We start from the raw sequence: 22,523 nt of genomic DNA on the forward strand, positions 1-22,523 counted from the left end.
TTGGATTTTTTGTAGTGCTCGTGTTACTCTTGAAAAATTTATCAATTGTGGTTCTTATTATGATTCTATCTACTCATCTATTGTTTTCGTATGGACTGGGGGGCCTCTGGAATTTTTGGGCCCTGTGTGGCCGCACCGCTCGCACACCCCCCCCCCTCCCCAGGGCCCAGACTGCGAGTAGCTTATCACACCAATTTGAGTTACCACTGCTACATATATCTATATTTTGATCTCATGATGTCACTAATAACCACCATTCTATTTTTCTCGTCAAAGGTTTTCTACATATTCAGACTATTTATTTTAGGATAAAAATGTTACTCTACAAATATCAATCCGACAACCCTCCATCTATGACACATGAAAGGAAGGAGTACAGCGGGCGCGCTGTAATTCCTGGTTGGTTAGGGTATGTCCGACGGTAAAAAATGTCGTCTTGTCTAATACGATTCACATCACTTACATAAACACACTAAAACATGTTATATAATATGTTATCTCTTTTATGCCATCTCTTATGGTAACGAAAATATGAAATCTAGTACAACAAGAAAACAATTGATCTTAGAGTAAAATACACCACTAGTCCGTAAACTCGGAGTGAATGCACATTTTAGTCCATGAAATCAAAAACACACACATAAAGCCGTAAATTGGTACTCCCTCCGTTCCATAATTCTTGTCTCAAATTTGCCCCAAAATGGATGTATCTATTCCTAAAAAACGTCTAAATACATGTAATATTTTGACAAGAATTATGGAACAGAGGGAATATTAGTGTAACACTTAGGTCTAAACACAGTTAGGCATGGTTAGTTCGGGCCACATGGCAGCCACGTCGGTTTAAGCTAGGACCGTGAATTGTTGTTGGGGTTTCTTGAAGGAGTTTTCGTAAAATTTAACAACAAACTGCAGAGAATTATGTTAAAATTTTGCTAATTTAATAGTTACCCGTGAAGAATTATGTTAAAGAAAATTGCGAAGAAAAACCATGAGAAACACCAAGAGCAACTTGTGGTCTTGGATGAACCTGATGTGGCTGCCACGTGGGCTTTATGTGGACCCAAGTGTTACACTAATACCAGTAGGGCTTTATGTGCGTCTTTTAGTTTGTGGACTAAACTGTGAATTCTCTCCGAATTTATGGACCAATGGTGTATTTCACTCATTATATTATGGGTAAATGATCTCTTAATTAAGAGAATAAAAATATATTTATCTTTTCATATTTCTCTATGTTCAAAGACAATTATCACATATAGCATTGCCGAAATAACAACGCACATCTATATCTATATCTATATAACCTATAAAGTTGATCCCCACTAATTGCAATTAATGTTTGCAAACTTCACATGCAAGGTGTCCACATCACCATCCACATCATAAACATCATGAACATGCAGTGTCCCCATCACCATCCACTTCATGTGTTGTACACCACTAGGAATCCATTTTGGTGGTCCCCTCGATGATTTAATATTTAGTCACCTAGGATTTTTACCTTCATGTTATATATAAATAGTTCACCAAGTACACCTATTTTCATAATATGTATGTCAATCTGTCTAGATTTGCAAATATTTAGGTTCACAAAGTTTCACTTTTCGGTTTTCCAAAGTTGTTAATGTTCATATACATCAAAATTACTCCTATTGTTTTGCTGCATATGCGTTATCAAATGAAAAAGTCATTTTGTCCTACAAGATTTAATATTTTGTCACCTAAAATTTTTCACCTTCTCGTTGTATATAAATAGTTCTCCAAGTACACGTATTTTTATGATAAGTATGTCAATCTGTCTAAATCTGCAAATATTTAGGTTGACGAAGCTTCACTTTTCGATTTTTCCAAAGTTGTTAATGTTCACATACATCAAAATTACTCATGTTGTTTTGCTGCATATGCAGTATGAATGATAAAGTCATTTTATCCTACGATATTCATATTTTTTGCATTGAATCAAATTATTATACAATATTTGTTTCTACCTAAATGCTTAAAAGTGCCTATGCACTTTTCTAAGAAGACGGGTGCGCATGCTTGGTCACCCTTCGTTTTCTCCTGGGCACAACAAACCTGTCCGATTACAGCCAGCTACTCTGTATTGTTTTTACCTGGTCTACATAAGTCAAGGTGGGACCTGCTTGTCCCAGCGGTTTTCCCCTCATTTCTCCAAGGAACTCTCCGGCTCCGCATCTTTCCTCTCTATCTCTGGCGATTCTCTTCAGCGGTGTGGTTCTCGGCGGCGCAGGTTGACAGAGAGCAGGGATCAGGGGGAAGGGAGCGTGGTCGATTGGAGGTTGCCGAGGAGCTCAAGCTCACCGTCGATTTCTCGCCGCGGCGTCGGGCACCAAACGACAATTTAGGGGCTGTGGTTCGTCGGCGTGGTCGAGGGCATCTGCATGTCGCACGACACGGTGCTGTGAGTTGAACGAACAGGGTTCGACTGCCGATTCGAGCGCTGCCGCTGCATCGACGACGGTGGGGCGTAACGAGCTCGGCAGGCACAACGAGCACGGCGATTTCACCTGATTTCATGGTTCGTCCCCTATCCAACCCGCTATCCACGCATCGTTGTTGAGTTGCAGTCCGAGGGTGTTGGTGATCCCGTTGATTCCCTTGCGTCCGCTTGTTTTTGCTGTCGATTTAGCCCATGCGCACTGTTTATTGGGGGCTTTTGGGTGTTTGCTCCCGCGTGGCAGGGTTGCAGTGTTGCAAGCAATTTCTAGCTGAAATAAAACAACCTTGGAGGGATTCGATCTAGAGAGGGTTATATGAGGCTGGTGTTTTCACTGTTTTTTCAATCGTAGTTTGCTTTGGTTTGGAAGGGGCACGGATTGTTTTTGGGGCAAATCATGCGCCCATTTCAGTCCTAGAACACAAACGGGTTCTCTGAGTTGTTCCTGAATTTTTTGGGGAAGGGGGTTTGCTTAATGTGTTTATTTCCTAATCTTGATGTTGTTTGCTTCAGGAATTTCCCTCCAAAAATACACATGCAGTTCTTGTGTGCTATATGAGCTAACACAGTTCATATTAGAATGATCATATGGTGCTCCACTGTTTAGCGCTTTTTTATTACAAAATTGCTTTTCGGCTAATCAATTATCAAATAGAAGTTGCCTTACAAACAAATATTTTTGAAGCAGAAGTTGCACGAGGAAGCATTCAATTTTGCCTTTCAATTTTTTCCCTTCAATTTGCGTCACATGTTTAGGAGTTGTATGATCAAGCCAAAATTATAAGTTGCATGATTAAGCATTCGATTTGCACCAATTTCAGGATACACGATGCTTTTACTAGCTGCTGCACTAATCAACTAGATCTGTTGAATTATAAGTTGCTGGACTAAGTAAACTTGTTGAATTAGAAATTGCTAGAATAAATAATTTTTTTGTGACAATAAGTTGCTTTTCAACCAATCAAGCTTTTGAGTAAAAGTTGCATTTCAAGCCGAATTTTGAACTAGAATTTGCTAGACTAGTTACCCTTTTTTTTATATACGTTGCTTTCCAATCTGTGAACCGTCGACTAGAAAATGCATTAGAGAGTCTAATTTTGAAGAAATTAAGCATTCATTTGCCTTCAAATTTTAAATAGAAGTGGCTTCATGTGTGTTGGTTATAAGCTTCTTTAGCTTATCAAACTATATTTTCAAATAGTTATATCATTGATTAGGCAAACCGTAGAGCATGAGTTGCAAATTCTAGGCTGTAGCAGGAGAACTCGCATCTTACTAGGTGATTGGAGCTCACACGCCTACCTCTAGTACCCAAATCCCACAATAGCATTGAGGCAAATCTTTATTTTTCCTGAACTGTTTTGTTGCTAGAACTTTGTGCAAAAATCTGAGTGATCAAATGTATTGGTTCCAAAATAGGAACTACTATTTTCTAACCTGTCAACCAATAATGTCGGGGGGATGATCCCGAGTAGGGTCATGACGCCACGCTTTAGCAAAGATGACGAAGGCAAAGTCGGCATAGTCATGTATGCCGGCATCGTTAAGTCAAACTAATACTAAGCCGGCATACCAAGTGTATGCCGGCATGACTATCTTGTCTTATAAGATTGCAGGATAAGGACGAATACTCTGATCTCGGCCAGCGCCGAGATGTCTCAACGGTCTTATCCTCACCGCATGGCGCAAAGTAAAGCAGTGTTATTTTTATCGCGGAAAAGCAGTCGCCGCTTACGTTGCGATGCCAGGCGACTGCGCAAAGAAGCACCGAAAGTGAATCTCTGACGGAATCCGGCAGACGACTGCTGTACTTGTTGCAGGGCGCCAGGGAAAGTAAAGTTGTCTTGTCCCCTGCAGTGTCACTCGGAGAGAACCAAGGCGCGTGCCCGGCTAGGCCCAAGGAAGATAACGTTAGGTTTCGGCCCGCATGTCAGTGTGACATGGGCGGTCCATAAATAGAGCACTACCCCTCCCAGGAGAGGGGGCGATCACTTAGACATTTAGGGTTTTTCCTTCTTTTTCTTCTTCCTCAAGAATACAGCTCGAGGAGCGCCATTGTAGAGCTTGCTATCTTGGCTAATACAACAAAGCAGGAGTAGAAGTCTTACCTCGGAAGAGGGCTCCGAACCTGAGTAAATCTGTGTGTGTTTGTGTGCTTGTGCGTGTTTCTCTTCACGTTCTCCCTCCTCCGGTTCCTCCTTCGTCCATCGGCCCCAAGATAAGCCATCCCATGGCATCTGCCGTGACACCATCACGACAAATAACCAGAAATATGGCAGCAGGACGTGGCGGCACCTATATGGGCGACCGATATGTGGCGCGGCTGCCCGCGAGCGGCCAGCATATCGGCAGCGGCGCTTTTTTTCGCTGAGCACTGGAGCATATGGGTGCAGTGCGCTGGTGTTCAACTCAAACATTTCTCTATACTCTGTAGTTGCTTTTCTGACCTGTCAACCCATGACTAGAATTTTTTTCTGGAGAGTCAAACTTAATCCGGGAGTTACTTATTGACTTTTGTTGTATATGGAACCAATAGCCACGATCCATAGAATGAAGACCTCATTTGCATCACACGTCCTGCAAAAACATACCGTCAATAAGCAAAATCCATAGGTGCAGCTAAGCAGCTAGTTTTTTTACTTGAGAGTTGCATGACTAATATAACTATTCGGTTTTTTTAGAAGCTGCTGGACTAACACCCCTTGTTTTGAATAGAAGTTGCTAGACTCTCAACATTTTCTCTGTAGATTTTTAGGAAAGGGGTTCTCGGCTTGATCCCCTCCGTAGACTTAATTGGTTTGTTCGTGCAATTTTATTGCACCCTTTTAAATACGATTTGCTATGTGATTCGAATCGATTTTGTGTCTGTAAAACAAGAACCGGAGTGCATATTATGTATTGCTTGTACTGCATTTTTCTGGTCAAGACATGGATTATAGGTTTATTCCCTCGTTAGAGCTGAAGTTTTTTTTTACACGATTCACTGTGATTTTGTATCGATTTTGTGTATTTAAAATAAGAGCCTAAAATGCTTTTGGAACTAGACCAATTTAATTTGATTGGATAAGCAATTTTTGTATCTAATTTTAGCTCACAATTTACTTTGTTTGTCGGGGTTAAATCCTCTGCACGTGGATTTTGGCATCTAAAGTTGGTCCCCTCTATAGAGTTGAAGCGTGTGTTTTGCGCAAACTAGGATTTTGTTGTGCCATTTGTATCGATTTATTTTGCTCTTGTCGTCTCGATGTAAGTTAAGAGCCGAAACACATATTAGGTTATGTATTTGGAATCTGATTGGGAGGGAGGCAATTTTTTGATAAATATGCGTTATGCATTTGGAATCTGAGCACAAGTTTCCAGTTTGTCACTGAGGAAAGTGTCTTCAGACCTTCGATCAGTGCATGCAGCTTCCAAGCAGATGAAATAATTTGTCCAGTAGAATGTTTTCAGGCCATCTTTCCTCTATTTCTCGATTAGATAGTTTCTTTCCTGAACAAGTTGCTAGAATAACTACCTTTTTTATTAGAGAGTGTGCTAGATGGTCTATTGATCATAAGTTGTTGGTCTATCAAATTTATGTTGTCTATTTTGGCTTTATTCTCTTGTTTGATGTTGTATCAGGCATCATGAATACAATCTCTGCGCTACTTATGCATGTGCTTATATGTCGGAACAGAGTTTGAGAAGGCAGATGCAAGCAAGCCGGGAGATGAAGGAGATTGAATCTGCACTGAGGAAGGAGGAGACGATTTCTTTTATTTTTTCCTTGCACATGAGCGGGCAAACTTTGCCTTTTTATTGCCTTGTTTTTCATTTTTTGCTCGCCTAAGCGGCAACTTTTACTCTGGCTGGGGCCTGCGCGGCTGCTGGGTGGCAAAAACGTCAGTGAAATTTATGCGGGCGGACCAAAATATGCCATTTTAGGAAACTGTGACCAATGGTTAATATTTTTTGGGTGTGCACCCTCGGTATCTTAATAATGCTCGGGCACCCTGTAGGCTGTAGCAGCGTCCTTGTTTCTAACGTCATGTCGAGTCGTGCATGTAACTAGAGTAAGAAACGCGCATTTCTTTTGTCGCTAAAATAAAATGAAGTGCGCAATTTTACCAGAACACGAAATAATCCCTATCGCGCTGGGACTGGAGCCTGGGACGCATACTCTTTGCTTCCGCCCTCTCCTCCGCCTCGACCTCCGACAATCTCTCGCCCGTCCTCGCCGTCGATCCCCTCAGATGGAGGCGGAGCAGCAGAAGCCGCAGCGCCCGCGGCGCAAGGCACAGAAGCGCAGGCTGGACGACGAGGCCGCCGCTTCCGCCGCCGCCGCCGCTTCCGCCGCCGCCGCCGCTGCCGCCGCCGCCGCCGCTTCCGCCGCCGCCTCTTCGCCCCTTGGTAGCGCCGACGCTGAGGACGACAACGAGGAGGACGAGGGCTCCGCGGGCCCAGAGATCTGCTGCCGTCACTCCCAGGCGGCGGTTGCCCGCGAGGTCCGCACGCAGGTCGACGCCCTCAACCTCTCGTGGCGCCACGCCGACCGCGCAGCCGCCAAGCGTGCCACCCACGTCCTCGCAGAGCTCGCGAAAAACGGTACCCTCTCCCCCCTCCGCACGCACCCAATCCCGCGCCAACCGTACCGATCCGTGCTCTTCCGCACCCGTTCCGGTGCCGTTACTAAGGCGGATCTGGCTGCTGCTTTTGAAACAGAGGAGGTTGTGAACGTAATCGTAGAGGGTGGCGCCGTGCCGGCGTTGGTGTGCCACCTGAAGGTGCCCCCCGCGGTGGCAGCGGTACAGGAGGAGCAACAGCCCCGGCCGTTCGAGTACGATGTTGAGAAGGGCGCTGCCTTGGCTCTCGGGCTCTTAGCCGTAAAGGTTCAATCGATTAATTTCCTGTTTGCACTGTAGTTGAGCTTTTATCTCGTTGCACTTGGTTGAATTATTCGTATAATCTACATATTATGTGTTACGACCGTCTCAAATATCCCATTTCCATAGCAAAGTGCAAGAGCAAATGCATCACGACTCTCTCCACTCCTCTTATCCTTCATCTGTCTGTACAACCTGTAAAAAATGCAATATGCAATCCTCCCTCGTCCCCTTAAGCAATCCATGAATATTGTTATCAATGTTCTTCAGCATGACTACTTCATTATTATGTTTTCGCTGTGTTGCTCTCAGGATTTTAGTCATTTAATTACTTGGCGTGTTTGTTTAACAGCCTGAACATCAGCAACTTATAGTTGATGCTGGTGCCCTACCCCTTCTGGTGAATCTTCTAAAAAGGCATAAAAATGCTACAAATTCAAGGGCAGTTAACAGCGTTATCAGGAGAGCAGCTGATGCAATTACCAATCTAGCTCATGAAAATAGCAACATCAAAACTTGTATCAGGTTTAGTTCTGCACACTGCTGAATATTTATGCTGCTTTTCCTTGGGAGTAATCTATGCTTGCTGATGATTTTGATTTGCTGCAGAATTGAAGGCGGAATCCCACCTCTTGTTGAGTTGCTAGAATCACAGGATGTTAAGGTGCAGAGGGCAGCTGCAGGGGCCTTGAGGACCTTGGCCTTTAAAAATGATGAAAACAAAACCCAGGTGAGAATTTATAAATTTGTAAATAAAGGGAACCAACATTATGTTAGATTTAACATCAGACTTGCCCACATATATTATTTTCTTACTTGTCAATGGTAAATTTCACCCTTAAATTCTTAATGCAGATTGTTGATTGCAATGCACTGCCAACTTTGATCTTGATGCTGCGATCAGAGGATGCTGCGATTCACTATGAAGCAGTAAGACAAAGAGTATTCAAATTTTCGTTATCACATATCTCTGTCAGAAGCCTATTTACTTTTAAAATGCTGCTTTTATGTATCCATCACAGTTTTTATTACAGAAAAAATAGTATTATAATTTTGAACCATGCTATTTCTCCAGTTTTCTTTATCCTGAACGAATAGTTACCCTAAATCCTTGTGGAATGTATCAATGTATACCTCAAAGAGCACAAGTCTAATGAACTTAGTGTTGAACCATAGTACTATATATTGCTAGGGAATCAGGTGGATGTTTTTGTTTAAGTTGGAATGGAACTTGGTTGGCACAGCGGCAGTTACCTTCTAGCGTGTTTGTTGTTATAACGTCATTTACATAAGGAGGAATGCATAAACTATTCAGCATTTCTGGCATATGGTGTGTGGATCATTATGATATCAACTCATATTTCATGAAGTGCAGAACAAGCGATAAGGCACAAAGTATATTTGTCAAACTATGCTAGTTATCGGAAGAGTGAATTGCGTCAGAGGTTGTGAGGCTTCCTGGTTTTGTATTTGGGTGAAACATTAGCCTATCATGAACTTGTTAATTAAGCTAGTTAGGTCCATCCATAGGTTAGATAAAGAAATTAATTTGACATAGAAGATGCCTAAGGGTATGTTTGGTTTTAGGTCCAAGATTGCCATGCTAAATATTTGGCTAGCTAAAATTTTGGTGAAGGTTTTTCTTGCCACTGAGCTGGCTAAAGTTGGCAAGAAAAATGAACTAGAGTTGGTAGTGAGGCATTGGCTTGCCAAAAAATTGGCTTTCATCGAAACAAAATTTTGTTAAGGCATACTTTGGCCACCATCCAAACATACCCTTAAGGTCCATATCAAGGTTTGCTATGCCATTTTCTGGCACATGACTGAAAGATGAGCCTGAGTGGTACGATTAAGCAAGATGAGGCCTTGAGCGAGCCTAGCAGGTTAAAATTGAAGTTAATAACCCTAATGGCAAGTAAGCAAGTTTGAGTACCTTAATTGCAGTTTTATATATGTGTTTGAATGAGTTATTACTCGCTAAACAATACATATGTATTTCAGTCTGTTAACGAATACTGGGTGGTTAACTTTTTATGAAAAATCAGCTGAAATTTATTCCAGATTCATTTTGCAAACAGTAAAGTGTTCTTTGTGTCGAGATATATTATATATGTACTACTTAGTTTTTGAAGTATTACAAAACAAATGCTATTCTGCAGCAGCCAATGGGAATTTTTGGAACTTGAACATCTTTATGTAACAATGGAGTTAGTTGATCCTGTTGAGTTTATATAGAGCAAGTGAATTGCATGAAAATACTCACCGTTTGCCTGCATATTTCCAACAAGTACTTCTATCAGTTCTATACAGATTCGTACTTTTGTGGTTTTGCCCAGTGCAGGGGACGACCTTTCCTTATAAAGTTATTTTCAGGATCCAACATATATTGTGATAATCTTGTATGAAATCACCCTAATCTTGGAACTAGCCATTTGTATGATATCTTAACTGCAGTGCATGCCAGTAGATACTAAGTACACTCTTTTTTGCATGCTAGGTTGGTGTCATTGGAAATTTGGTTCATTCATCCCCAAATATCAAGAAAGAGGTTCTGAATGCAGGGGCCCTGCAGCCTGTTATTGGGCTCTTAAGGTATGATGATCGTCATATGCAGCTTAGGATAGTTTTAAGCTATGTCCGTCGATACTTGAATGCGTTAACTTATTAAGTATGTTTGTTGAATTCTGCTCAAATACTACCAAAAATGCAAACCATATATACTTGGGAGTATTAGTTATGCATGAGAACACACACTTGATTACTGATTTACTGTGAAGACACCATTGTATATCTGTTTCTGGATTCTGATTAACTTGCTTAAGGTGAGAAGAATATGTTGATTTTTTTTGAAAGTGGAAAAATATGTTGATTATAGTGGCATAATCCCAATAACGTTTTTGAGTGTAAGCTTGGCATAGCAAGTTATCTTCTAATCCAGATTAATATTCGTTTTATATGATAACATGAGAAGGCCTTTGTTTTTTCTCATTGTTTTATGTTCCTTGTAGGCTAGCTTTCCTGTACATTCTTTGGGTTCTTGTTTTCTTTTGGTGTACAGTTTGCATCATCATGATGCTCTCTTCTAATACAAGATGACACACATTTAGGTTTGTTATCGAGGAAAAAGATTACATGACAATGATTTTTTTTATTATTACAGTCCCTGTCTCATGAAAGTATATGAAGGCATGATTTACGCTGAATCAGTGCGGAGCCACAGGGTGCACAGGGCCCGCCCTGAGATTTTATACTGGCCCACATATACAGATATACTACACCCCAAGTAACAAAGAGGAACATTAGAGCCCCAGCCCAGTAGCCAACAGGTTGATCCGTCCCTGGGTCCTGGCCTCATCCTTGGGTGAATCGGTAGCAGTAGCAATATTGATCAGCAGATAGCCTCTCCCTGACTCCCTTGTAGAAAAAATCAACTTGGCGTCTGGGCACCTCCGCCCCTGCCACCCAACTCAGAAAGACACGGACGCAAAAACAATCAGACGAAGCAGGCAGAGGCAGGAGGTGGAAAATCAACATAAATCAATCAATTCCTACCACCGATTCCCTGACCCAATGCCTGATCCCCACCCTTCCTACGAGTAGCTGGATGCTTTCTTGAAAGTGAATGAGTTGATATAATTTACACTTTCATGACCACGAGAAAGAGTTATTTTGATAAATATTCTTATTTGACCTTCTGTAGGTTTGCTGGCTTCTTTTATGCAAATTTTAATATGCTTTTGAGACATCATTGATCTATTTTTATCGTGCATTTGTAAATTCTAGACTCGTATTAGTGTGTTGGCATGTTACATTTGGTATAAAAAAATTATGCAATTGGACCACCCTGGGTTGAAAACTTGAAATCCTATATTCACCACTGCCCTGAATCTGTGCTCCAGCTCATTCAAAAACCTGAGCTTGATATTCTTTCTCTTGCAGTTCCCGTTGTACGGAAAGCCAAAGAGAAGCTGCTTTGTTGCTAGGGCAATTTGCTTCGGCTGACTCTGAGTGCAAGGTGCTTTACAATGCTTCACCTATTGTTTGCTCCTTGTTTTAATTCTTCTACGACGAGTGATGAAAGCAGAAGAGCAAGAAAAAAAGTTGAATTATTTTTCCTAATATAATACTCCTTCGAGATTACCATCGATCTACTATGTGCTACAAAAATTTGACATGGTTATGTGAGTTGTACTTACTAGATACTCCTTTTCACAAAGCTTGGCGTATTTCTTTTTTGTTAAGACAAGGGTCTGACCAATGATAACTATATTAATGTGTTTTTTCATACATGAAATGTATATCAATATATTCGTCTTTAAAAGTTCTTGCTAATAATCATGGTTTCGTATCATATAAATAATATATTAATAGAGTAATTCTTGGTCAAAGCCTTGTCTTAACGAAACCAAATATGGCAACCTTTGTGAAAATGAGGGAGTATGTAGTTTCACACCATAGTTGGAGACGGTGAATCAAAAGAATACATAATGGTGTTGTCAGATATCCTTTTAAAAATATGCATATATATGGTTTCACAGGTCCATATTGTGCAAAGGGGTGCAGTCCGACCACTAATTGAAATGCTACAGTCAGCTGATTTCCAGCTCAGGGAGATGTCTGCCTTTGCCCTTGGGAGGCTTGCCCAGGTTATATTTCTCATTCTGCTGTTGTACTATACTAGCTGGATTGTTATATTTGTCAGCAGGTTTTACTGTTATTGTAGCAGTGAAAGAGAAACAACACTGGTAGTCTGGTAGATGAAAATGCAAACCCCACTTAATAAAATCACCTGACCTAGATTTTTGTCAAATTTGCTGCTTGCCTTGTTTTCTGTTTCGAGTTTACGTTAGGATGCAAAAATAATGTTGGAATACAAAATTGTAATAGTGTCCACCCTTGTGAGGGGTTGACATGCAATTGACCACATGCCAGGTTTAATTTACCATTGAATTTGAAGCTATGCAGCTCATTGTCCTTTCCAGACTAACCATAGAGCCTCTCAGACGGTTGTTGTGTAGATTGGTGCCTTTTGTTTGCATATGCTTCTCCACTGTATCCACTGTATCGTGACGAGTAACTGTAATCCAGCATAATTTACCAAAGCTCTTAAACCTGTGCATTACTGAGTATCCAGGACTCCTGAGGAAAAATACGTTGACATCCATGTGGAGTCACCCGTGCACAAAACATCACCTATTAGCATTAATGGAATTGAATACAAGAAACCGACCCCCCTGCAATCTTTCTACTAGTTTAACATCAGAGATAAACCCCACAGAAATACAATCAAATCAAATTAAACAGCAGTACTACACAGATTAAAGCAAACAGTTTTACAGATTTGTGCATAAACCAAAACCCAACATCTTAGAATGGTGATACTAACATCTTTTGAGTTTCGACTACATAAGCCAAAGGAATATGTACCCCTGTGTCACTGCATGTGCAATGCACCAGCTGAAACAATAAGCCCAATGGTCGTTGTCATATGACATATCATGTTGCCTATATTATTTTTTGCCTACCAAGTGTCATCTAGACTCTATACAGTGGGTGCCAGATTATGTGTGACCATTAGTGAGCGAATCTAGATATGTCATATTTATTTCAGACATATAGGAAGCTATTTCCATTTCGATGTCCTCTTATGCTGTAAACGTTTCAATTATGGGTTTGGAAAGTAAACAGCTGTCAATTAGTTTGCGTTTTACTCTTGGTTTAGAGCATACTTGAGCTTTTTTATTTAGCATGTACAGCCAGTTTGAGAGAAAATTCATTTGTCTTTCAGGACACACATAACCAAGCAGGTATTGCATACAATGGTGGTTTGGCGCCTTTGCTAAAGCTTCTCGACTCAAAAAATGGGTCTCTGCAACACAATGCTGCCTTTGCTCTTTACGGAGTTGCGGACAATGAGGTAATTAACGATTGTTCCAACCAGTTCTGAAAAGATTGTTTTCTACTAGTTGATTTTCCTTCGGAAAAGGGAATGAATTAATGTAGTCATGATCCATTTCTGTTTCACGTAAGCATCTTACTTTAATATATCCATAATAACATTCTTTTCATAGGACTATATTTCTGACTTCGTCAAAGTAGGAGGTGTCCAGAAGTTGCAGGATGGAGAATTTATTGTCCAGGTACGTCAACCATCATGGCATAGATTTGCTTTCATCATAAGTTTATAACTGAGTTTAGTCAAGTCATTTGTAATTTCAGGCTACAAAGGACTGTGTAGCTAAGACATTGAAGAGGCTAGAGGAGAAGATAAATGGACGAGTAAGCTCTGCTCACTACCATTTTTCTTTTATTTGGCACACTATGGCATCTAGAATAGCTGAGTAGCTGATTCCCATGTGGTCTTCTGCAGGTGTTAAAACACTTGGTTTATCTCATGAGAGTAGGAGAAAAATCTGTCCAGAGGCGTGTTGCTCTGGCACTCGCACACCTCTGTGCCCCTGAAGATCAAAGAACTATTTTTATTGATAATAACGGTATGAACAATTTGACATCCGCCAGAAGTGTCTCTTTATTTCAATTGTGTTTTGTTCTCCCTGGGTTAATTCTGGGCCAATTCAGGTCTCGACTTGCTTCTTGATCTTCTGGTTTCGGTGAGCCTGAAACATCAACAGGATGGTTCAGTAGCACTATACAAATTGGCCAACAAAGCGGCAATGCTCTCTACAATGGATGCTGCACCTCCATCTCCAACACCACAGGTTAGCGAAAAGGAATGATTTATCTTTGTTATGGTATTGAAGTGAATAATGTGGGTTTATGATCTGAATGTGGTGTATTATGCAAAAGGTCTTCACAATAAGGAACACAATGCGTATTAGCTCAGGTGCAGTTGGATTTCAACAGTTCGGGGTTATTGGCCAAAAATAGGGTCCAGAATAGAATATATTTTTACCCTTGCCTGGTTTGAATCATACTCCCTCCTTTTGTAAATATCCGTACAAGCAGCCTTTTCAGACCAAATAAGCTAGAGGAACAAATTTGTGTTTGGTCTTCACTCACATTCCCCATACAATTAATTTTATCATCCATTCAATCCTCCAATCTCTCCTTGTCTCCACTTTGTCTCACCTAATAGGATGACAACATTAAAATTGTTTTCTTAGGGAAAGTAAACATAGTTAATTATACAATGATTAATTAGGATTTGGGAATCCAAATGTACAGATATTTTGAGAAAACTCGACTATGCTACATGTACAGATAAAAAGAAACAGAGGGAGTAGACGAGTAGTCATTATAACCTTGGTAAAAAAAAAGTACTCCCTCCGTCCAACAAAGGATGTCTCAACTTTGACTAAATTTGAATGCATCTATACACTAAGTCATGTCTACATACATCCAAATTTTGACAAACTTGAGACATGTTTTGTTGGACGGAGGGAGTAGTAGTTATTATAACCAGACTGGACCAGACAAGTGGTTCAAGGCTGGTCTGGTTTGCCAGGAAGACCGTTTCTGGAGTTAGACCTCCTAGAATCAGTTGAACCACTACTGAGCCAGGTGGTGCTCTCTCGACCGTTCTAAAAACAATACGCGTCTGCAAGGATTGGTAACACCTGTCTTGGGGTTGTACATGCATGACCAACTTGATCTATCAGTTTTGTTGTTTTCCATTGGGGAATAAATCTACTTCACCAAGAAACTTTCCGGGCTGGTCAATTCTATATCATAATAGTAGCAACAATTGTTTTATTATTTTATCGAACCGGTGGTTGGACTGAAGAATTTTTGGTCGGCCCACGGAACGACTTCTAATGCAACCAAAACCAGCCAAATGTTATAGTCAAATTGTAGTATATCTATATCTTAGCACTATTGGTGATCTAAAGGCCCCGGGGCCTGACGGTATGGGAGCCATCTTCTATAAGAAATTTTGGGAGATTGTGGGGGAGAAAGTGACAAGGGAGGTGCTGTTGGTGATGAGGGGCGGCCAGATCCCAGAGGGTTGGAACGCCACTATTATTGCCCTGATTCCGAAGGTTCAAGGCCAAGCAACATAAAGGATCTCAGGCCCATCAACCTATGTAGCGTGATCTACAAAATCATTTCAAAGATGATTGCCAAAAGGTTGTAGGAAATTTTCCCGGAGATCATCTCGGAGTTGCAAAGTGCTTTCGTTCTGGGGAGACTCATTGCCGACAACGTGCTTATTGCCTATGAGATGCCCCACTGGCTGAGGAGAAGGAAGGGAAAGGAGGGGTATATGGCGATCAAGCTAGACATGAGTAAAGCGCATGATAGGGTGGAATGCGCTTTCCTCAGATCGATGATGGTGAAGCTTGGTTTTTGCGAGAGTTTCCCAACAAAAAAAAACCCAGCCAAATGTTGACTGATAATCAGGTTTGTCTAAGTGGACACCACATTAGAGTCGAATTATAATCTATCTATATCTTAGCACTACAAAAAGGGATGTCTTACGAATTTGTTTTGAAAACAATAGTTTCCCATGATTTGTACTCCCTCGGTTCCATATTAATTGGCACGAGTACTAAATCCGCGCCAATTAATATGGAACGGAGGGAGTAACAGTTATTAGCAAGATTTGAATTAAATCAAGAGTGCCCGTGCGTAAACTTCTCTGAATTATAAAATTATTAATCCCTTCAAATAGTCTGTTGTGGCATGGCAACCTGTCGGGATACAGATATTCTGTCATCTGATTTTATACTGCTTGGCAGTCTATTCTTAGTTGTTGGCAGGCGTTATCTTCCTATCCTGGATATTTTTATTAAGATTTGGGAACAAATCATCATTTGTGTAGTCCTAGATAAAAAGGGCTATAATACCGAGGGATTGGTTCATCCGTAATTCTGGCTGTTGCAAATTTACTTTCAATTGCAGATTTATCTTGGCGAGCAATATGTGAACAGTTCGACACTTTCAGATGTCACCTTCTTGGTGGAAGGTTAGTGGCATGTTTCTGAACCCTGCTTTAACAGAAGTCACTATAGATAATCATGTTCCCTGTGATTCGCAGGAAAGCGCTTTTATGCACATAGAATTGCTTTGCTTGCTTCTTCAGATGCATTTCGTGCAATGTTTGATGGCGGATATAGGGTTAGTCTCAACATAACATAATAGTGCTTCTTTGGTTTGAAGATATAGATCTTGTTTCCTAGTTGAGCAATTTTTCACTATTTACTTTACCAGGAAAAGGATGCAAGAGACATAGAAATTCCAAATATCAGGTGGGACGTGTTCGAACTGATGATGAGGTCAGTAAATCATTGAGCTATCTTGTTCCTTGGCCATGGGTGAATCTGCATTGTTGTTGGTTCCTTTTCTCTTACGGCTGAAGGCCTGCTAAATTGAACTATGAAAACATCTTATTTGTTTTATGCAGGTTTATCTATACAGGGTCAGTGGAAGTAACCAACGAGCTTGCCCAGGATCTTCTTAGAGCTGCTGATCAGTATCTATTAGAAGGCCTCAAACGCCTCTGTGAATACACAATTGCTCAGGTGATTAAGAACGTTACTCCTAAGTTATAAGTTTGAACTGTTGATTGGATCTGACTTGTCATATTTTGTATCTTGCAGGATGTTAATTTAGACAATGTCTCTGATATGTATGACTTATCTGAAGCCTTTCATGCCATGTCACTGAGACATACATGCGTCTTGTTTATTTTGGAGCAGTTTGATAAGATCTGCATCAGACCTGGGTATCTCAACTTGGGGCCAGCACATTGATACATATTGTAGTGCAATTCATGCAGCAAAACTCTAACTTACCCGTTTCGCAATGCAGTTTCTCTCAGCTAATCCAGCGTGTCATCCCGGAGCTCCGCAACTTCTTTGTTAAGGCACTGAGGCCAAGCCACAGGACTGCGCAGCCATGAGCCCCTGCCCACATCCGCTGATACCACAGCCACCATCTGACAGATGCTGCTGGAAATCTTGTACAGCTAAAGTTTGTTGTTCTGGGCATTTCTACTGGGTGGCAACTATTCAGTCTATTGCGGTGGCATGACGGCGGGGGTCCTCAATTAACACCAGCAGCAATGTAATATCATTTTATTTGATTGAACAGTGGCCATCATGGTAAGAGTAAGTGTGGCTATAGAGAGAGACAAATTCCAGATAGGTTTAGTTGGTTGGCCTTGACCGTGTTTGTCGGTCTTGGCATAGCTTAACGAGTTTCTAGGGTCACTTCCAGTTCAGAGTTCCGATTATGTCCCTGTACGAGGTGTGGAGAGGATAAGCTGGAGCGGTGTAATGCTGTAGCAGCAATCTGTGTTCTTCATGTTTACTAACCGTGCAGATGTTTGTTAAGAAAAGCTGGGCTTCTGTCGGAAAATCCAACTATTGGTGTCACAGTTTTGGTACACCTCTGAACGACGAAGAGTGCCAAGGAAAACTGGAGGTATTCTGTGCACCTGCATTGCGGTTCCCTTATCCTGTCCGGATCAAAAGCGTGACTGCGCTGCGCTGCCCTGTCAGAGTGGGCCCCACCACACCTATCCGCATCAACTCGGGTAGTCTTGTTGTATGGGGAAAAGCTTTTGGATAATCGTTGTGACTAGGCCGAGTTGTAGAATAAGCTTTGTTGCGAAGTGGAGAACCCATCGGTTTCCTATTTCTCTGATCATCATCACCCATGTCTTCCTCCCCACAAATACAAGTACCGGATTCCAGGAACCTCCTTCCTCTACTTATCCATCAGCACCGACAGGTCAAGACTGCGAAGAGAAAACGCAAGAGCCGAAGGCGCGGAGCACCTGATTATACTACGTTGATTACTTCCATAAAATTTATCGCCATTTTGTACTGATTGAGCGAAATTTTTATGGAACGAAGGAAGTATTTTCTTCTTCGAATCCTTTTTGTGTCTCGTAACTCGTAAGAATAGTGCTCATGTGCTCTCTCATGAACCCTTCAAGAAACAGTTGTGTCAGTAAAGGAGTGTTTTTTTAAAGGTGGTAAAGGAGTGTTGATTGGCTAGGAATTAGATCCTTTTTAGCTTTAACATTCTGTGGCCCCTCTTTTCCCACGGAAAATCTAATTGAACATTGGAATTTCCTATGGAAAGACAAAAAATGAGAGAGAAAGCAAAAAAAAAAAGGAGTGGATTGCCTTGGTTTTCCTGTGGAAAGACAAAAAAATGAGAGATAAAGTAAAAAAAAAAGAGTGGATGTGCCTTGGTCTAAGAGGGATGCCAGACTGGAGTGCCGTCACACCGGTCTTAGCACCGCCGCTCACAAACCATCCAATCTCGTGAGGTGTGGGAAAGAGGAAATAGGCCGGCACAATAGTGAACCAAGAGGAGCATAGAATGAAAAGAAGGGAAAGAAGACGACACAACCAAACGTGTGAGGGGAGATAAAATGATGAAAGCAAGAAAATGCAAGATGCAGGTGGGAGAAAAAAAATAGATATGATGGTTGTGATTGATTTCAAGGTGAAAGGGATGAATAGGACAATGCTATCGTGAATATAGAGCAATGTTAGATGATACATATCAGTACCGTTATTTTTTATTATGCTATGTGATATTTTTTTTAAATATTTACGTCATTTCATTAAAAAGAAAACACAAGTACATATAATAAAACAGAAAACCCAAAAAATGGGTGAGGAGGGAAGCAAAAGGAAGAAGCAAAGCCATAGCCAAAGCAAAAACCGTAATAGGGAAACTAAAGCCGACATCAGAGGAAAGCCGACATCAGAGGAATGTGCATGGAGGGGGAGCTGGCTCAGAGCATGTGTGCCTACGTGTTGAAAACGTTTTGAAAGCCAGTCTGCCGCCATGTCCAACCAAGCGGCGAGGCCTTCAGAGGTAACCTCAAAGAGAACCGACCTTGTGTAAGCACAATCCACGAGGAGGTGGACCGTAGTCTTCGACTCCTGTTCTCAAAGGAGGCAGCACGAGTTAAAAGAGAGATGCAGGTGCTCAAGAATGTAATCCGTCTAGCATTGGTTTGCACAAGTGAGCCAGATGCAAATTCTGCACTTCAACGGAGCCTGACAATGTTAAATATGTGCGCAAGCCAAGGTCATATGGCATTTTTGGAAGAAATGGAGGAAACCTCGGAGGTCGACCACTCCCAACGCAGCACATCCTTCATATTCGGAACAAGGGTAAAGACGGAAAAACTTGAGCCTTCTAAGGTCCGAAGATGCTCCAAATCCGAAAACCAGCGGGGAGGACGGCGGCGACCGAACAACGAAGATACGGTGGCCCACGGCGGTGATTTTTTTTCTCCTATGGTTTGCCACAAACCGTCCCCTACTGATTTACTCTCTCCGATTCATATTATTTGTATTGAATTTGTCCAAATATGAATGTATTTATGTTTAAAAAACGTATAGATACATGTAATATTTCGACAAGTAATATGAATCGGAGTAGCAGTAAATTTTGTTTCCAAGCAAATAAGCACTCACACGTTCTCATTACTCAACCGTTTAATTACGTGCTAAGGTCGAGGTTACATTGACCTTTGGAGACAAACCAGAGGCAGTACACTTATCATTGTCAGCCGGAGCCACCCTGACGGAGCCCATAGTCTCTCTCTCTCTCGCTCACGCTCTCTCTCTCTCGGTTTCAGCATCCAAGCCTCCAAGGAGCAGCTCATCCAAGAGCAAGGAGAGTAGGAGAACGAAGAGGGGAGCGGTAAGGTGCGAGGCTGGAGGCTGAAAGCCTTCTCCCCGAACTGAAGCTAGAGCAAAGCCGTAAGAAATCTGTTCCCCATCCGCCCAACTCTCAGTAGCTTGTCGCCCAAATCACGCGGCATTTTGGGGCTCAGATGAGCTTCCGAATCTGGCCTCTTTTAGCTCCCAGTCTAGTGTGCCTTTCTTCTGCTGATCTATTCTTTCCTGTGAAGCTAGCCACGCTTGGAGTGGATTCCGACCAAATTTGGAAGTGTAAAGGGAACCAAAATTTTACTTGCTCGCGTTATGTGGTAATGGGCCGGGTTCTTGGGGATAGTGGTGTAGATTTGGGCACATCTGTATTATGGAGTTTGGAGTATTTCTTGCCAACTCATTATCCCCCTTATCTTTTGGATGGTTAAAAGGAGGCGAAATGTGCCAAAAATAGAAGGAAAAAAAAAATCCTTTGGATGGTAGAGGGGATGATAAGTTGCCAAAATGGGAGTAACGCCCAATCTATAGGTAGTGCTTATCTTCCGAATCTGCTTCATCCTCGCAAAAGAAGAACAAAAGAAGAACAAAAGAAGTAGATTCCTGTTGATGTTGATATGTTATTGTGTAATTCGGCACATTTCATAATATAATGCCAATACTTGGAAACTGTATTCCTGATTATATTGTGCATAAAAGAGCTAACTTATATTCTAGTACTCTTCTTTAGATGTCTGTGTGCTACTATATAAACTAACAGAGCAGTTCGATGTTATATTATTGTGTAATTTGGCACATTTCATAATAGAATGCCAACACTTGGAAAGTGTATTCCTGATTATACTGTTCATATCCTTCTTTTAGATTTCTTTTTGGTTCTATACAAACTAGGGCAAACTTTTTTTTGCCCCCTTCAAGTATCCATACTATTTGCTCAAATGAACATTTTTTGGTTAACATTTCCTTTATCTTTTACAGTACTTATGTCAGCCAATGGATTCTACAACTGATGCCAGTGATAAGCATTTGGAGAGCTACCTGACATTGGGTTTGACAGTATCACAGTCAAAGAGAGGAGATACTAAATTTCCAAAGGTCTTGTCGCTTCTTGCAGCATATCTTGGCAGAGCAGTTCAGAAGACTGAAGAATTACTAGATTCTAATAAAAGAAAGGAGTCTCCCACTATTTTTCATGGCCAGAGGGTACCAGATCTTAGCATACAGCTGTATGCAGAACGTATTTTCAAGTATGCAGATTGCAGTCCATCCTGCTTTGTATTGGCACTTGTCTACATTGAGAGATACCTACAACAGCCACATGTATACATGACGTCATTTAGTGTTCACCGCTTGCTAATTACGAGTGTGGTTGTTGCTGCCAAATTCACAGATGATGCGTAAGTACCCCAACTTTAGATGGATTAAATGATAAACCAGCTTCACTAGGTTATGTCTAGATATGCTCTCTGGGTATTGTGCTACCTACTAAGCAAAACCACTTACATGGTTAGCTATTATATTTTACAACTGCTACCTACTAAGCAAAGATGCTTGCCAGCCTAACTGTCTTTTACCTGCAAATAGCCAAATGGCATGTTTTCCATAGGACAAACAAACTGGTTTTAGTTGCTGCTGTGTTTTTCTATTTTACACGGAGCACTGGTTAGCTACAAAAATGAGAGTTTTAGGAAAGGATGTGAGAGAGGTGTGTGTGCACCACATTAGTCAACTAATCTCACTCTGATTGTAAACAAAGGCATGCATAATTGTTGCATAGGCATCTTCAGATATTTGCTTACCAATCACCGAAGCTGCTCCATTTTTTTTTATAATGTTAGTTTTGTGTCTCCCAGAACAAAGACAAGCATGTGCACAGGTTTCTCAATGCATATCTTGCAGGTTTTTCAACAATGCATTCTATGCTAGAGTAGGAGGAATCAGCACAATCGAGATGAATCGGCTTGAGCTGGATTTGTTGTTCAATCTGGACTTCAGGCTGAAAGTGAATCTAGAGACATTTGGGAGCTACTGCTTGCAGCTGGAAAAACAAGCAGCGACTTTTGCACCAGAGCAGCTGCCGGTTCAGATTTATCGTGTCAATGGATCTAAAGATTTGAGCTACAACGGTAGCGCTGATGACTTCTGCCAGAGCGAGCTAGTGCGCCAAAGGTACAACAGTCAAGCTCTCCAAAGATGTAGCTGACCATTATTTACGGACTACAGTTCTGCAAAACACAGGACCTGATTACTGATAATTCTTTTAGATCTGATATTTTTCCATTCAGATTAAGTCATGTTGTTCCAAAGTGTTCGGTTAGTAGGGCTTCAATTCTATTTTACCTGAACTAAGCTGTAATCCTTGCAAACCATTTTGTTCCAGTATTTTATTTTATTTTGCGGTCAAGTTGGAAAACAGTAAGTCCGAACATTATTCAGTTCTATGATATCTTTAATTGGAGCTGTTGCCAAGTATTTTGTGGTTAGATAAATGTGCATTTTCCATGATTTGTTAATGGCTCATGCTGTGTTCTTTCTCTGCGCATCTGATTTTGTTAGTCACATGACATCATCCGACAATCAATTTTGACCAAGCCA

General features: G+C 41.3%; 2 protein-coding genes across 4 annotated transcripts; both read left to right on the plus strand.

The window, feature by feature from the left end:
* The first annotated feature begins 6,571 nt into the window (after positions 1–6,571).
* On the plus strand, positions 6,572–17,648 carry LOC100841129 (ARM REPEAT PROTEIN INTERACTING WITH ABF2). Its single transcript, XM_010233098.3, has 19 exons — positions 6,572–7,045; positions 7,163–7,329; positions 7,676–7,848; positions 7,933–8,053; positions 8,179–8,253; positions 9,821–9,915; positions 11,263–11,338; positions 11,862–11,969; positions 13,112–13,240; positions 13,395–13,463; positions 13,543–13,602; positions 13,694–13,817; positions 13,903–14,042; positions 16,186–16,249; positions 16,322–16,401; positions 16,495–16,559; positions 16,688–16,805; positions 16,884–17,008; positions 17,095–17,648. Exons 1-19 carry the CDS (start codon positions 6,694–6,696, stop codon positions 17,183–17,185), a joined length of 2,232 nt encoding a protein of 743 aa, XP_010231400.1. The 5' UTR covers positions 6,572–6,693; the 3' UTR covers positions 17,186–17,648.
* Positions 17,649–19,798: 2,150 nt separating this feature from the next.
* On the plus strand, positions 19,799–22,411 carry LOC100824073 (cyclin-P3-1). 3 transcript variants are annotated; one of them, XM_024459903.1, is made up of 4 exons: positions 19,799–20,018; positions 20,171–20,459; positions 20,907–21,325; positions 21,828–22,411. In XM_024459903.1, exons 3-4 carry the CDS (start codon positions 20,922–20,924, stop codon positions 22,129–22,131), a joined length of 708 nt encoding a protein of 235 aa, XP_024315671.1. In that variant the 5' UTR covers positions 19,799–20,018; positions 20,171–20,459; positions 20,907–20,921; the 3' UTR covers positions 22,132–22,411. The 3 variants fall into 3 exon arrangements, with proteins under 3 accessions (XP_024315671.1, XP_024315672.1, XP_003568501.1); XM_024459904.1 differs by having other exon boundaries at positions 20,175–20,459; XM_003568453.4 differs by lacking the exon at positions 20,171–20,459 and having other exon boundaries at positions 19,801–20,018.
* The last annotated feature ends 112 nt before the right edge of the window (positions 22,412–22,523 follow it).

Source organism: Brachypodium distachyon, chromosome 2 (assembly GCF_000005505.3).
Source record: "Brachypodium distachyon strain Bd21 chromosome 2, Brachypodium_distachyon_v3.0, whole genome shotgun sequence".
Lineage (NCBI taxonomy): Eukaryota > Viridiplantae > Streptophyta > Magnoliopsida > Poales > Poaceae > Brachypodium > Brachypodium distachyon.